The sequence below is a fragment of the Manacus vitellinus genome, unplaced genomic scaffold (genome assembly GCF_001715985.3).
Source record: "Manacus vitellinus isolate BGI_N305 unplaced genomic scaffold, ASM171598v3 scaffold_0_pilon, whole genome shotgun sequence".
NCBI lineage: Eukaryota > Metazoa > Chordata > Aves > Passeriformes > Pipridae > Manacus > Manacus vitellinus.
In genome coordinates, this window is record NW_021938789.1 from 2,699,481 (window position 1) to 2,713,986 (window position 14,506).

The following is a 14,506-nucleotide window of genomic DNA, read 5'->3' on the forward strand; positions in this document are numbered from 1 at the left end:
CAGAATAGCTTTCTTTTCCCTGATGTTCCAGGAGTCAGAAATATAATCTTTCCCCACACACAGCTCCTCCTAACTTTTATAATTAAGAGCAACACTTCTTTCCTACACGGGGTTAAAGTGCTCCCTGACCTCTCAGGGTGGGAAGCAGCAATCACAGCCTCAGGGGCACATCAAAATGAGAACCCAGCAGACTAAATATAAACAAGACACTATGCCTCAGAACAGGCCTAAAACCAACACACAGATTCACCATAAATATTGACCACACTGAACTGAATTTATAGAGTTTGGCATTTCACAATAAATACAAAGTACAGGGTTTAGCAGCATGAAATCCAGACATAAAGACACTCAACCAGTAAGCTAAAAAAAATTAAACATCTCAAAATAAGTTATGCTCACATAAAAGTTAAAAGTCTGCCATCAAAACAGTTTAAAGACTACTGTTACTGAAGTTAAAGCTGATATACTAACCTTCATCAATATGTACAATGCTTGAAAGCAAGCACAGCTAATCCCATCAAAATATAAAAGACTTCAAGTTATCATACTATAAAATCCTATTTAGTTCCATTGGTATATTAGGAAGCTATACAAAAATTTGATAAACAGGCTAACAATGCACATGAAAGCAGCAGTATGAAAGTATCAGCACTCTGAATTGGAATGCCTATCATTATAAATTACAGAGCAAACTCAGATGTCCAAAAGACAAATTTAAAATTATTCTTCTTTGACAAGCCCAGTATAAGTATGGACTGGTTTCAATGGAGAAGACAGGCCATAAGTTAAATTAAGAGATGTTGGAATGGTCTTAAAACAGATGGTCTTGGTATTTAAAACAGATTCTGCTACATATTCCAACACTTTTTAAGACAATCGAATCTTCTTAGGAGAACTGTAAGGGAAACAATCATGATATCTGCCTTGGAGAACTCTCCTCTTCACTATGAGCACATTACACTCATGTTCCAAAATCTGGAATGCCTCCTCCACATTTATTTTGTGGTTCACAATCAAAGGTTCTCAGCATGCAAGAAAACTTAAGGGTATGAAATGTTCCTTTTGGTGCTCCACTGTGTGCAGCAGAAATGAACCTACAGGCCAGGAGAAGGGCAGCCTGAGCATAATTCTTTCAATTAAACAATGCATTACTTTGTATCCAAGAGCTTTGACAAAACTGAGATTGAATTTAGCAGGCAGATGCCAAAGCCTGCAAAGCAGCACCCAATCCAATGGTAACAAACACACTGCAGGTGAGTATCAGCCTCGACGAGCTAATGTTTATTATTCCACAAACTTGTAGACAGTTTACACTAACTTTTTCCTTTCTTAGGAGTACATTGAAGTTTAGACATTAGGAACTCCATTGGCTGTGAAATTCTCATCTTCCAGACCACTGGCTTTAGCCTGAGACTGCTGCTCAAGTTCCTCTACCATCTCTTTCAAGTGATCTTCATCTTTGAAAAAATACACATACAACTCTCTTTCCATCTGTTGCAGCTTATTGGACTGTAGAATGCTTCTCTTCAACTTCAGATCAGCACCCAGATCCTCAAGGCGCTGCTTTAGTTTATTTACATTAACTTCCAGTTGATGAAACAGCTCAGTAAGTTCCTAACAAAAAATACAAGACAAAAAATCAATACTTTTATACTATTAATACATTAGCTGAACTAGAAATACAAAAGTTTTTTTTTGCTTTGGGAAGCCACTTTTATTTGTAATTGAAAAGTAATCACAAAAAATATAAACAAAGGTGGTAAGGGATTCCATTCAATTTTTGAGCTTCATGTAACAGAACTCACATCAGATTATGAAGATGTAATTTCATTTACTTGTTGACCAGATGAGTTAAAACCATAAAACCTGACCTAGACAGATGAGTGAATGACATTTTCAATCAATTAAAAGTCTTCATTGCTAGTCAAATCTTAAAAGGGAAAAAGAGACCACAACAAAAAAGCCAAATCAATTTTAAAATTAAATCATTAATTACCAGCTACAATTTTCCCAACTGGCATTCTTATGACAGTTCAGTATAAGCAGACTAGTCACCTACTTACACTTTATTTCCTTATTAAAAGAATTACTTTCCTTGAGAAACAGTAGCAGTAGAAGGAGATGTCACTGTGTTTTAAGAGGTAATTTGAGTCAATAGACAGGCATTTGATTTAATAATGTATAGTCCCTACATATGTACTGTTCCAATTACAGTTTCATTTTTTAATAAAAACTGTTCTATATGTTGTGAATTCACTTGACAGATGAAAGTTAAATTTATTTTTATGTAATTAACCAAAGAAGTATTACATAAGAGGAGATTTCCCTCAATGCATTTTGAAGTATCTACAATGATTTAAAAACCATAACAAGTAGCACTTAACAAACCCTATTCCCATTTAAAAGATGTTCTAAACCCAGTGCCTGAGAGCTGTGTAACAGGACTGTCCTACTACAACTGTCCTTCAAAATTCTGTTATTTTTATTTTGTCCAAATGAGCCAGGCTTTTTAAGGGGCCAAACCATGCTACTGGGGTGTTACAGGTAACAGGGGAGAAAAAAGCCTATCTGAAATAAAGAGAAATTTAAATGAGTGACACCCTTTCCAGTGACACCCTATCCAGACAACGTATTTCCCACACCACAAACTGACAGGACTGCACATGCCTTTGAAAGAAATTAAGTTAGATGCAACAATTTGCTCAGACACAAAAAATTATTACCTGCCAGCATTTACAAAAATCCAACATTTGCCAAGAACAAGTAAATAGAGAGTCCATCATCATTATGCTAATAAATTTGTTGCTGACAAGTGGGGACAGTTTGTGTCTACAGCCTTCACACCACATTTTTGTCAGTAAAAGAACATGACACACATTAATGTAATAATTCTAATAGCTCAGTGAGGGCTTACCGGACTCCGGAGCTGTGGCTGATTTCCTCCACAATACAGAGAGTCACGAAGGGCATCTACATTTCTTTCTAGGTTGGCCAAGAGGACAGACTGCTCTTGAGAAGATGCTGCTGTCTGCTCTTGTACCATAGCACAGTCTTGCTTTAACTTCTCAGCCATCCGCTCCAGGTTTTTGTATGTTTTAAATAATTGTTGTTTTTTATTTCCTCCTTCCAGGAGCTCATATAGCCTGTAACAAGTGAAGTAAGACACACAAGCATTTCTAAGTTTCCTAAGCACTCCACCATCATTAGTCAAGAGAAGATGTCCATGCTGAGAATCCAGAGGACTAGTAAAAGGTAGTATTGCTCAGGGCTCTCTTACTACACTGCTGTATCTCCCACTGATTTCATGATTCTATCTATATAGAGCTAGTGATTAACAGGAATCCAAAATATTGCAATATTAAATTAGCAGCGATGAAATGTCAAAGTAACAGTTAGTAAGTACAAAATGAATGCAAATAAAAGTTGAGTGTGCTTTTGCCAACTATTTCCCGACACTCCAAGAACTGCAAAATAAGATACTTTTTTTTTGAAGTGCTGAAAAAAAGCTGACTTCAGTGGCTAATAAAAATAAGAGCAATCTTTGTAACATTTTCAAGCTTACTGGAGTATTTCCTGTTTCCTATGAAGAGAAATTCTCCAGCTAGTTACAAGTCATGCAAAAGACTATGCTATACCAAACTGTGCTCTCACACTGCATCAGGAGTAGGCCAATATGATCACAGATAACTTTGCTCAAGCGTTACTACCACCTCTGTATAATAAAATCTTCAGGAGCTGAGCCCTAATATAAAATCAGACTGGCTTTAGTAAGAGGAGATATATTTCAAAAGTAACTGAGTTTCTTTTGAGTGTCTTCTGCTTACAAACCCTTTAAAGTTTTTAACTCTTTCAACCTCCCTTCCCTTTTCAAAAACAACAAAAAAAAAAAAGTGGAAAAAGTAGCCAGACAACATTCAGTGACTTGGAGACTTTATAATAAACCTGAACAAAACTGTTACAAGTTGACAATGCAAATGCACAATGGGAGCAAAATTAATGCTGCCTCATTAGTGCAGTTATTCACTATGTCAAACCATACTCTGCTATCACTTAGCAATTATTAAAAAAACCCAACACCTGAAGCTCCATTCTAAAGGAGGGAAAGTCTGACAGTAACACACCTGTAATTATACAATACACCTCATCAAAAGGTCTAGTCTTGACAGAACAGCAGCCCAGCATACATCTCTGACTGTATCACCTGAGCTACAGGGAGACTTATCTACTTAGACAGTGAAAAACCAGACTCCTGCATGGGTGACAGGACACTCAAACCAGGCGGAAATCAAGCAGTAAAAATGAGCTGAACACATTTCATGGACTGAAGGAGTCATTCCTCTCTCCTACCGCACACGGGTTTTTGCCGGCTCAGCTGATGAGCCCACACATCAAACTGAAAAATTACTGTTATTAATGTCTATCCTTCTAGAGTAGCTTTCAGGAGCTCCTAGATCCCCATATAAGACAGGTTTGGCTTTGAACATCCATTATTTTCTGGATATTGCTTAGGAATACTTCAACACTGTTAAAAAGACTGATAATTGAAAAAGTTCTCCTTGGGCAAATGTGCAAAGAATTTCAAAGGACAGGGAGGAAGCAGGTTTCATATCTTGAAGACTTCAGTTCTTGAGAATTCAAAATTCTAATTAGCTACAGCAAGTACCTAAGAACTTCACCACAGGAAAGGCTTAGCTTGCCTAAGCTGCCTTCTCCCCGATATCATTTCAAAGCAAGTCAAAGTTCAATAGTGACCATAACACTCACCTGCAAGAGAAACCATCCTCGGGACTAATAGTGTTTTTTGGCTTTGCAGGTTGAATTCGCTCAGTTATCACCTGTAGTCTCTGCTGCAACTCATCAGTGCTCTTCTTCAGAGATTCTACCAAATTCTCGAGCTGGCAGCTGATCTCCTGGTGTTTCTTCATCTCCATTTTACAGCCCAGCTCAATAAGTTCAAACGATGTTTTCTGTCTCATCAAGTGCCTGCATATTTCATCTTGTCTTGCAGCGCAACAATCCTGCTGAGCAATCTGATGATCCAAATGTGCTTTCAGCACTGGCACAGTCAAAAGTTGTGCTTTCTCTTTCAGAAGGGGAAGCAGCTCTTCGTTGTTTATCTGAGCCATATCTCGTTTAATTGTTGAAATTTCATCACTTAAACTAGATATTTTGGCATCAAGGTTTTCTTCTTGTCCAATATCCTGCATAAAACAAAACATATATCATTTTCTTCACAGTTACCTCCAGCCACTTTCCAAACATTCCTTCAGTTCACACAAGGTTCATGTGCTTATGTTACATCTACCTACAAAATTAAATGAAAATTCCACAAGTAGTTTAAGAGAACTTTACAACATAAGGCAAATACAGATGTACAAAGTAGATATCAAATAAATATATTTCAGTAAAAAGTAATTTCATTCAATTGCAGGGGCAGGAAACAGTTTATTGTGCTAAAAATAGAAGAGCTCCATTTTACCCAGCACCCAGATTTCAAACATGTCTAACTGAAATCTCACATGCAAACATAATTATTTATATTCACTGGATGATCAACACTGCTGGCAGAATCAATCTTTTTCAAATTACTCTAATCAATCAAGTCCTATATACTAGTCACCCATAAATGAAAATATACAAACTGACATGATGTCTCAAGTAATTCCATGAGTGGCACAAGCTAATACCTTTCCTTTCATTATGATTTCTTCACAAACTCCAGTAGCCATATCTGTCTGTCACTCACTTGTTGAGAGATTTCTGAGGCTTCAACTATCAGACTCATTTATTTGGTACAAATACTTGAGTTTCAAAAGAGTCAGTAAACTAAAACTTTCTAAGCTTATGCTACACAATATAAACAGGAACACATTTACCACATTGGCTTCTCAATACCCTAAAACTGTAACCAAAGCTAAGATTTCGTTTATTGTACAAACAACAGAAAGCCAGTTCTAATTCAAAAATTCAAAGCCAAACTAAACTAGAAAGGTAGTACTAAGTTCTAGGGTTTTTAAGGTAGTAACTCTGGAAAGGAGATCTAAAGGTACTGGGCCAAAGTGAAGAATTTCTAATGACAGAAAGTAATTTCACAAGACGAGTTTTGTGAGCAAGACTAAAACTTCATAGAAGCATAATTTCACTAAATAAAAATACTTGAAATAACAATAGCTCAGCAATTCCCTTCACTAGATCGAGTTGAACATGGCTGGCTGTTTAAAACTCCAGTACTTTCTACCACTTTTTGTGGCTTTCTGTGGGAAAACAAGCTGAGTCACTCTGCACCTGCATTTGGTTAATTGGCATCAAAAGGGAGGACCGACCTTGGCTAAGTGTTTTGACAGAGAACGTTGTGCTTCTGAGTGGAAAACCACTCCACATGATAGCCTGTTTTTCTCTCATGGCTGAACACAGCCACTGTATGCTGCGAGTGTGTGCCATCAAAACACTGGTTTAGGAAAATCCTGGGAATTCTGGTTAACTAAAAGACAACACCAGGTGCTGTTTATGGGAGAACATGAATAAAAGGGGAAAGCTGAAAACGGTCAGCAGAGAAATCCCAAAACCGAATTCTGTGTGGAGTGCAGCTTCATCTTCCCAGCACCCATAGCTGGTGACCCCCATGTGAGACCTGCCTTACTGGACCCTTTTAAGCGCCCACGACTCAACGGGGTTGGTGAGTGCCAGCATTCATCTCATTAGAAGGGGACAGCGGAGCCTGCAGGACAGGAATCTGTGGAGTTGTGTAGTAATATTGGGGTAGGGAATTCCCCAAGAACACAGACTTTATCTAAAGGTCTTACAACAGGTCTTGAATGCAGCAGGATATGAGGTTATGGATGAGCAATTGGAACATTTACTTCTGTGCATGCTTTGCAACCACTGAGAGTAACAGAGCCTGATATAGGGACAAAGGAAACGATGGCAATATTTTAATTTAAATTTGGACATCTTGAAAATACACTCTTTTAGACTTGTTGGACGACTTCTTTGGGGAGAAGGAAGATATATCACATGCCGTTTCTATCTGTGCTGCTGATCAGCCTGGTTTATATTCCCTGCTGACAGGGGATTTAAGACCTCTGGTGAGGGGTCAGTCTTCTACCTTTACTCATGATAATCTCCTGTCTCCTGCCTTTAACCATGCTAATTTACCTCTGGTGGGGGATCTGACCCCCAAAAATCAGTGCCTGATCATTCCCCCCCACCTCACTGTGTGCCACCACAGCAGCCTCCCCTCCCTCTCCAAGCTCCACAGCTGACAACGTGTCAGAGCTGAACTTCAACCATGAAACCAAAAGAACATAAAAAAAAAAATAAAAAGGGAGCTTAAATGCATGAATCATCTGAAGAATGGACACACAGCATTGGAACCATTGAATGTATTTGATAATTTGAGTGCCTATAACTTTGTTCTTGGTAACTTTAAAAAAGGGAAGTTATTTATACAGTGTTTTGTGCTTTAAACCAAAAAACATCTAGGCCTAGGTACATGTGTACAATTAGATGCCCTCACACACGTTGCAGTCGAGATTTAAAGAAAAAAGTTAAGAATAATACTAAAATTGATGAAAAAAAATGTTAAAACTTCAGATTGATTGACTGATTTATGCCTGTGCCAGGGACCTGAGTTGTGTCTGAGATGCTGCCATAGTTGGTCTGTGGTTGTGCTTGTCAACGTGGCATGGGAAAATATTGTATAGTTTCACTGTTGAGAATACTGAACCTTGGAAAGAGAAACAATAGATTAGGTTAACTGGTGGGAACTTGAGTTTGGCACGGAGTTGGTACCATAAGCCATTGTGGGCTCGGGTCGCGCGTTGGCCACACATGGGCCAAAGTCACAAATGGAAAATTCCACTCCTGGGAGGGGGATATAAGAGAGGTGGTTCTGGGTTGGACAGGGGGTGCCCCCTGCTTTGATCCCAGGGACACCCTGAAAGGTGCATGGCCTGCCTGCCCCTCCCGCCAAGGACCACGTCCATCTTCTCCTCCTGCTCAGCAGCTCCTCAGAAATTCAGGGGTCAGTGTGTATGGAATGCTATCACAAGTAATAGGATAAATTTGCTTTGCCTACACCCTTCGTGTCTCAGTGTTTGTGATTTTGGGAATCCTCAGGAACCTAGAACAATGCCAGATTATTTGTTGTCTTAAAATATGTACATGGAGATTGTTTTGATATGTGTTTAAATCTTCCTTGAAAATACAACTGATAGAAAACAATGTAACAAAGAAAAAAAAAGAGAAAAAGAAGACGGAAGGAAGGAAGACAGACGGAAGGAAGGAAGACAGACGGAAGGAAGGAAGACAGACGGAAGGAAGGAAGACAGACGGAAGGAAGGAAGACAGACGGAAGGAAGGAAGACAGACGGAAGGAAGACAGACGGAAGGAAGACAGACGGAAGGCAGACAGACGGAAGGCAGACAGACGGAAGGCAGACAGACGGAAGGCAGACAGACGGAAGGCAGACAGACGGAAGACAGACAGACGGAAGACAGACAGACGGAAGACAGACGGAAGACAGACGGAAGACAGACGGAAGACAGACGGAAGACAGACGGAAGACAGACGGAAGACAGACGGAAGACAGACGGAAGACAGACGGAAGACAGAAGGAAGACAGAAGGAAGACAGAAGGAAAAAAGAGAAAGTCAAGAAAGAAAAAAGAAAGGAAAGAAAGAAAAAAAACCCAACCAAAACAAACAAACAAAAAAACCCTTAACTATAATCTTATCACCTGTGCCTATCCCAGGTGCAAGAAATGTGTACTCTGTATTAAAAACCATACTTTTAAAACAAAAAAGGGGGAATGTGACACCCCAAGTAGACAAAGCTGTATTTACCCTTAATTTTTTTAATTTGGATCAATAGGTATTGTACAAAAACTCACAAAGATGCCCTGTGGCAAGGTCCTATTGAGTTGCTGGCATGGGGAAGGAGCACGCCTGTGCTTTGTCTCCCTCAGGACCCCACTGACTTCCAGCATGTTTGATGAAACCTTGAGCAGAACAGACCCAAACCTGCAATCCAATTCCACAGACACAGAGGCTGTCCCTCAGAGAATCCCAGAAGGAGACCAGTGAACGCTGAGCGGCACAAGGCCTGCCTGGATGTCACATGGAAGAAAATATTCTAGGGATAATTCATTGTGTCTACTAACTCTTACTAACTGGCATAATGACTCAGTCATGAGTCTCACTCACATGCCTTCTTGGCCACACCTGATGTTGTGATTAGTGTGACTAACAATACCTTTAACGTTCCCGTAGGTAATCCCTATTATTTTAATTTTATTACAAATCAGAATGTATCTACTCTCAATTTATCAGTAATAATTTCCATGTGCAGAAGAGCCAAACTGTGGTTCCCAGTGAACCTAACCAGAAGCTGGGAGAATGATGCAGGATATAGTAAGTTAATGAAACTGTTAACACAATCAAGAAATCATCATTGGATGGCTAATTGCTTTTGTCATCTCTGCAGTAATCATGGCAGCTAGTGCTGCATTGGCTCATTCAGTGCAGGCCACGCATACAGGGGCCAGTGTATTGGGTAATATGTCAGCATCAATAGCAGGTTTTTTAATAATTTGTCTGTTTTTAATATTTAAAGTCCTCTGGAAGTGCATCGGACAAACCCGAAGACAAAAAGCCCAGGTCCTGGCCCTGTGGGTCCAAAGAAAACAGGGGGAGATGTGGGAACAAGCTGAGTCACTCTACACCTGCATTTAGTTAATTGGCACCAAAAGAGAGGACCAACCTTGGCTAAGTGTTTCGACAGAGAGAATGTTGTGCTTCTGAGTGGAAAACCACTCCACATGATAGCCTGTTTTTCTCTCATGGCTGAACACAGCCACTGTATGCTGCGAGTGTGTGCGATCAAAACACTGGTTTAGGACAATCCTGGGAATTCTGGTTAACTAAAAGACAACACCAGGTGCTGTTTACAGGAGAACATGAATAAAAGGGGAAAGCTGAAAATGGTCAGCAGAGAAATCCCAAAACCGAATTCTGTGTGGAGTGCAGCCTCATCTTTTCAGTGCCCATAGCTTACCTTGTCCAAGGACTGCAGCATGCTCTCTGCACATTTGATAGCTGATTTCATGCCCTCCTCTTCAGCCTGTAGCTGAATTAGCTGATGCTGAGCACAAATATATGCTGTCTGGAGCCTGGCTACCTCTTGAGTCTCTTCAGAAGTTTCATCAGTCCCCTCACAAGTGACTGGCTCGCTTAAATCTTCAAGATGAAAGCTGCCTTCATGTGAATTTTCAACACATTCAGACATACCTTGATTTAAATGGTTTTTTATGTGCGAGATAAGTGCTGCAGTGCTTTGTTCTTCCAGAGAAAAATACTTGTCCAAAGAAAGTTGGGAAAAAAACACTGGATGTTCTGAATCTGAAGCAGTGAAGAAAGAGGTAAATTTCTTTGCTGCATCCGCAAGAGACTGCAGTTCACTGTCGAGCTTCTTATTTGTTACAACAAACACTTCCAGAGCTTCTTTCAAATCTTTTTGTGCTTCTTCCTCTTTGCTTTGCAGCGTCTGTAACGAATGGCTGTTTGCAGTGACCATCAGCTGAAGCTTATTATGCCGATGAATTTGAAGTTTTTTTAAGTTTTGAAGAGTTTGAAGCTCATCCTCTAATATCTTCAGTTCCTCCTCTTCCTTCTCCTTCTCTTGGCTACTGTTCTTCAAATCCATTGGCTTCAAAGTTTTAAGGGCTTCATCCAGTGCGTGTCCTTCCAAGATGGGCTTACCACACTCGACAAGAGTATCAAAATCTTGCAGTTCTTTTTCAGATACATGCTGCTCATTTATGTTTCCACAAAACCACTCCAGAAACGATCTCTCTTCCGAAGACTCGAACATCCAGTCAAAATCTTCTCCATCAAGCTCATCAGCTTGTGGATATCCAATTTTCTTAAGAGTTTCCACAAAATCCTTTCCACAGCTCATGATTACAATATTTTTTGTAAGCAGAAAAGATCCAAATGCATGAAAAAAATCCGGGGAATTATTCCAGCTGTAATTTTTTTGCCATTTAAAATGAATATTCAGTATTTTAATAAAAAAAGAGTCTGCATAGGAAAAAGAAAGTGTCAGATCATACCAAAAAAATTGAATGATGTTTTGGATTAGAGTGGCTATTCAAAGATTAGAAACCAATTTTTATTTCAAGGATATATTTTGTTAATCAAATCAGGACACATTTTTACATCAGTTATATCTCTGATCTTTGCAAGTATTTACATTTTTCCTTAATTCACATAAATTATTAAAATAGAATAGCATCATCAAAAGCAACAGGTGTAAATACTGTGCAATTCACTGGCCTGCAAAAGTGATTTACTTATAGTTTTCTTCACATTCATTTAAAAAAACACCCACAATCATTTTAATGCTTCCAAAATTAGTGGGGTTTTCAGTTTGTTCTAAAAACAAAACCACAGTGCTATTACACTGCATTTCGAGATCTAGGTTATAAAGGGTTATTTTTTACCTCAGTAGCCAGCAGAATCTTGTCTTCTAAACCTTCATTTAAAAGATTCCTCTGAAAATGGAACAAGAAATACTTTAACATATAAATATCTCAACATAATACTGCAGGCTTTTTGACCAATTATAACAAATTAAAATTAAGATCAGTGTAAATACTCTTGTGAAAATAGTCACAACTTAAAAGTTACAGGGAAAAGAAGTTTGCTGCTTTGCTGTTTCCCAGTAAACAAATCATCAGCTCTGGGATCCTAAAGTGTGTGCAACAGACAGCAATGGATAAATTATCAAAAAAGTCAAGAGGCCTTGTCTGCAATAGTCTGGTAATATTAAGACTTCTTTTTAGTTTGATATTATTTAATACTTTATTAATAAAACACCACAAAACTCCACTTTGCCAGCCAGCCTGAAGGGCTGAACCAAGTAAAGGCGTCCCTCTAAAATTCCATGCATCTGACTTACCTCAGAGTTACAGGTTACATATGAAACAAAATGTTATTCGAGTTTCATGTCACAGGGTGGCCTTCCAATTCTCCTCTGCCCTCAGTGCTAAACAGGGCATAAATAAATATGGGTGCCAAGAGGATGGCGCCAGATTCTTTTCAGTGGCGTCCAGAGGCAGGGCAAGGGTTAATAGCCATAAACTAAAATACAGCAAGCATAACCTCAGCATGAGGTAGAACTTTACGCTGAGGGTGTCAGAGCATTGGAACAGGATGCCAAGGGAGGGTGTGGAGTCTCCCTCTCTGGAGACATTTCAAACCCACTGGGACGCGTTCCGGTGTCACCTGCTCCAGGTGACTCTTTCTTGGAAGGGGAGTCGGACTAGAGACCTGAAGCCCCTTCCAACCTTAACTGCTCTGTGGTTCTGTGCGACAAAGGGCCCACACAGCTTTATGCACGGGCACGCCGGGCCACCACGGCCCTGGTGCTGCCATTCAACACCGCAAACAATAACCCCGGAGCCCCGAGGAAGCACCCGCCAGCCCCGTCCCAACACGGGGCCGCCCAAAGGCCGCACGACCGGGGCCCTCAGGGGCCACGCCCCGCCTCCGGGGCCGGCGGTGCCTCCAGCCCCGCGGGGATCCCGGCCAGGAGCCCGCCCGGAGAGGGACGAGGCGCGACGAGGGGACGGAGGAAGGCGGCGGTGGCGGCTGATCCGGCCCCGCTGGGAGCGAGCCCCGACCCCACAGCACCCGCTCCGTACTCACCGCAGCGTCTGCTCGGCCCCAGCGGCGGCTCCGGGGAGGGGAGCGGGGTGGGAAATGGCGGGAAAACTGAGGGGAGGCGCAGGGAAGGCAGCGGGAAGGCTGAGGGGAGGCCTGAAGGAAAGCGGCGGGAAGGCTGAGGGGAGGCCTGAAGGAGCGGTGAGGGAGAGCTGAGGGAGAGCTGAGGGAAGGCTGTGGGAAGGCTCAGGGAGAGCTGAGGGCAGGCTCAGGGCGCGCCCGCAGCTCGAACCGCCCGCCACGCGCCGCCTCCCTCCCCGCGGGGGCGCACGCGCACGCGCTCTCGCGCCAGGCCCGCTGGTGACGTCAGGGGCTGTCCCTCCCCTCAGGGCGGCTGCGGGACACCGGTTGTGTCCCCTGAGTCGCGGCCCTTCAGCTGCCCTCGGCTGTGTCCCCTCAGCTGCCCTCGGCTGTGTCTCCTCAGCCCCAGCCCCTCAGCTCCCCCCGGCTCTTGCCCCCTATTTTCCCCCTCGCAGCACGCGGGAACTGGAGGACGGGGCGGACCTGAGTGCAGCTGATGTCGCTCAGCGCTTTGACCGCTGGGCCCAGCAGCTTCCCCGTGCCTGTACCCAAACACGGCGCTTCTGCCACCCGTGCCCACTGCTGCTGTGACGGTGATTTTCACCCGTGATGAAAATCCATGGCCTTTATGTGCATGGATTTGTCTGATGTCGTCTTCAACATACTGATATCCCCCCAAAACTTCACAAGGCAACATCCTGGAACCTGCTGCTTGGAAAGGCACTTCCTATATTGTTTTTTAGCCCTTTCCAAAACCTGTCAGATGATTCCTGGCACTAGCATTGATTTCGTCAATGCCACCTCTGCATCTACCTTACCAATGGTATTCATGGCAACTTAGAAACCCTCAGTACATTGCTCTTCAGCTTTGTCCTCTCCAGTTTGGACAATTCCAAAATTTGGCCTCTATAAAGGCAGTGCTCCATTCCTCCCATTTTTCCAGATGTCCCCTGAACCTTTTACAGCATCACTGTGCCTTGCTGGAGGTGCAGAGATGAGACTGCACAGAGTCCTCAAGGTGTGGGTATATCAAGGTTTTCTACAAAATCTTCATTTCCAGTGCCCTTCCTTACAATGCACCCTGTTTTCTTGGCTTTTTGGCTGCTGTGGCCCACGGAGTCACCAGAAAGCTCTCGGCATAGATTGTGGGACCTCTTCTGCATTGCAAGGGCTAGTTCTCAGTCAAGCACCATGTAAACTTGTCATTAACAGTTTGAGCATCCCTTATCAGCCTCTCCTTGAGTTTAGACATCTTTGCTTCTTGTTTACATTTTGTGTGCCACGTTTTTCTGGGCTGCCCTATTTGCCCTGCAATAGACTCCTTAAATTTCTCAGAGTCATGCAAGGGGAGGTTTGTGCCACGTTTCTCTGTTTGTGTTAGATATTATACCTGGGCTTCTAGAACTGTATTTTTTAAGCCTTCTGGGTGTTTGTAGGCTTCTTCATTTCAAACTGTGCATTTAGGAGTTTTTGGCATTTTCCCCACTTTTGCATAGGTCATTTTGGTCATTTTCTTAAAACTGAGTATCTGTTTGCTTTATTTGTCTTGATCTCTTCTTAGTGTTAAATTTAATTATGTTGTGGTTGCTACTATTTAGCAGCTAATAGGTCTTGAATGAGATCCTCTGCATTGCTGAAGACTAAATTCAGAATGACTTTTCCTTGTGGTTCGTAGGGTCAGTTGTTCTAGAAATCTATTGCATCCAGAAATGTTCTCTCTACATTTCACCCCGATAAGCATTGACCCAGTCCATATGAG

At 41.8% G+C, this 14,506-nt stretch overlaps 1 protein-coding gene across 1 annotated transcript; it reads right to left on the reverse strand.

Annotated features, from left to right (window-relative positions):
* Positions 1-1,322: 1,322 nt before the first annotated feature.
* Positions 1,323-12,896, reverse strand: HAUS3 (HAUS augmin like complex subunit 3). The gene is made up of 6 exons (XM_029962639.1): positions 12,712-12,896; positions 11,505-11,555; positions 10,058-11,082; positions 4,768-5,204; positions 2,918-3,146; positions 1,323-1,617 (listed from the first exon to the last, which is right to left on the reverse strand). The coding sequence occupies exons 3-6, from the start codon at positions 10,958-10,960 to the stop codon at positions 1,351-1,353; spliced, it is 1,836 nt and encodes a 611-aa protein (XP_029818499.1). The 5' UTR covers positions 10,961-11,082; positions 11,505-11,555; positions 12,712-12,896; the 3' UTR covers positions 1,323-1,350.
* Positions 12,897-14,506: the final 1,610 nt, after the last annotated feature.

Excerpts from the sequence above, each read along its gene's own strand:
- HAUS3 (XM_029962639.1), bottom strand. The coding sequence starts at position 10,960 with ATGAGCTGTGGAAAGGATTTTGTGGAAACTCTTAAGAAAATTGGATAT. Across the intron at positions 3,147-4,767 it reads GAGGATGGTTTCTCTTGCAG|GCTATATGAGCTCCTGGAAG; the intron begins GTGAGTGTTATG and ends CACTTGTTACAG. Across the intron at positions 1,618-2,917 it reads AGCCACAGCTCCGGAGTCCG|GAACTTACTGAGCTGTTTCA; the intron begins GTAAGCCCTCAC and ends ATTTTTTGTTAG.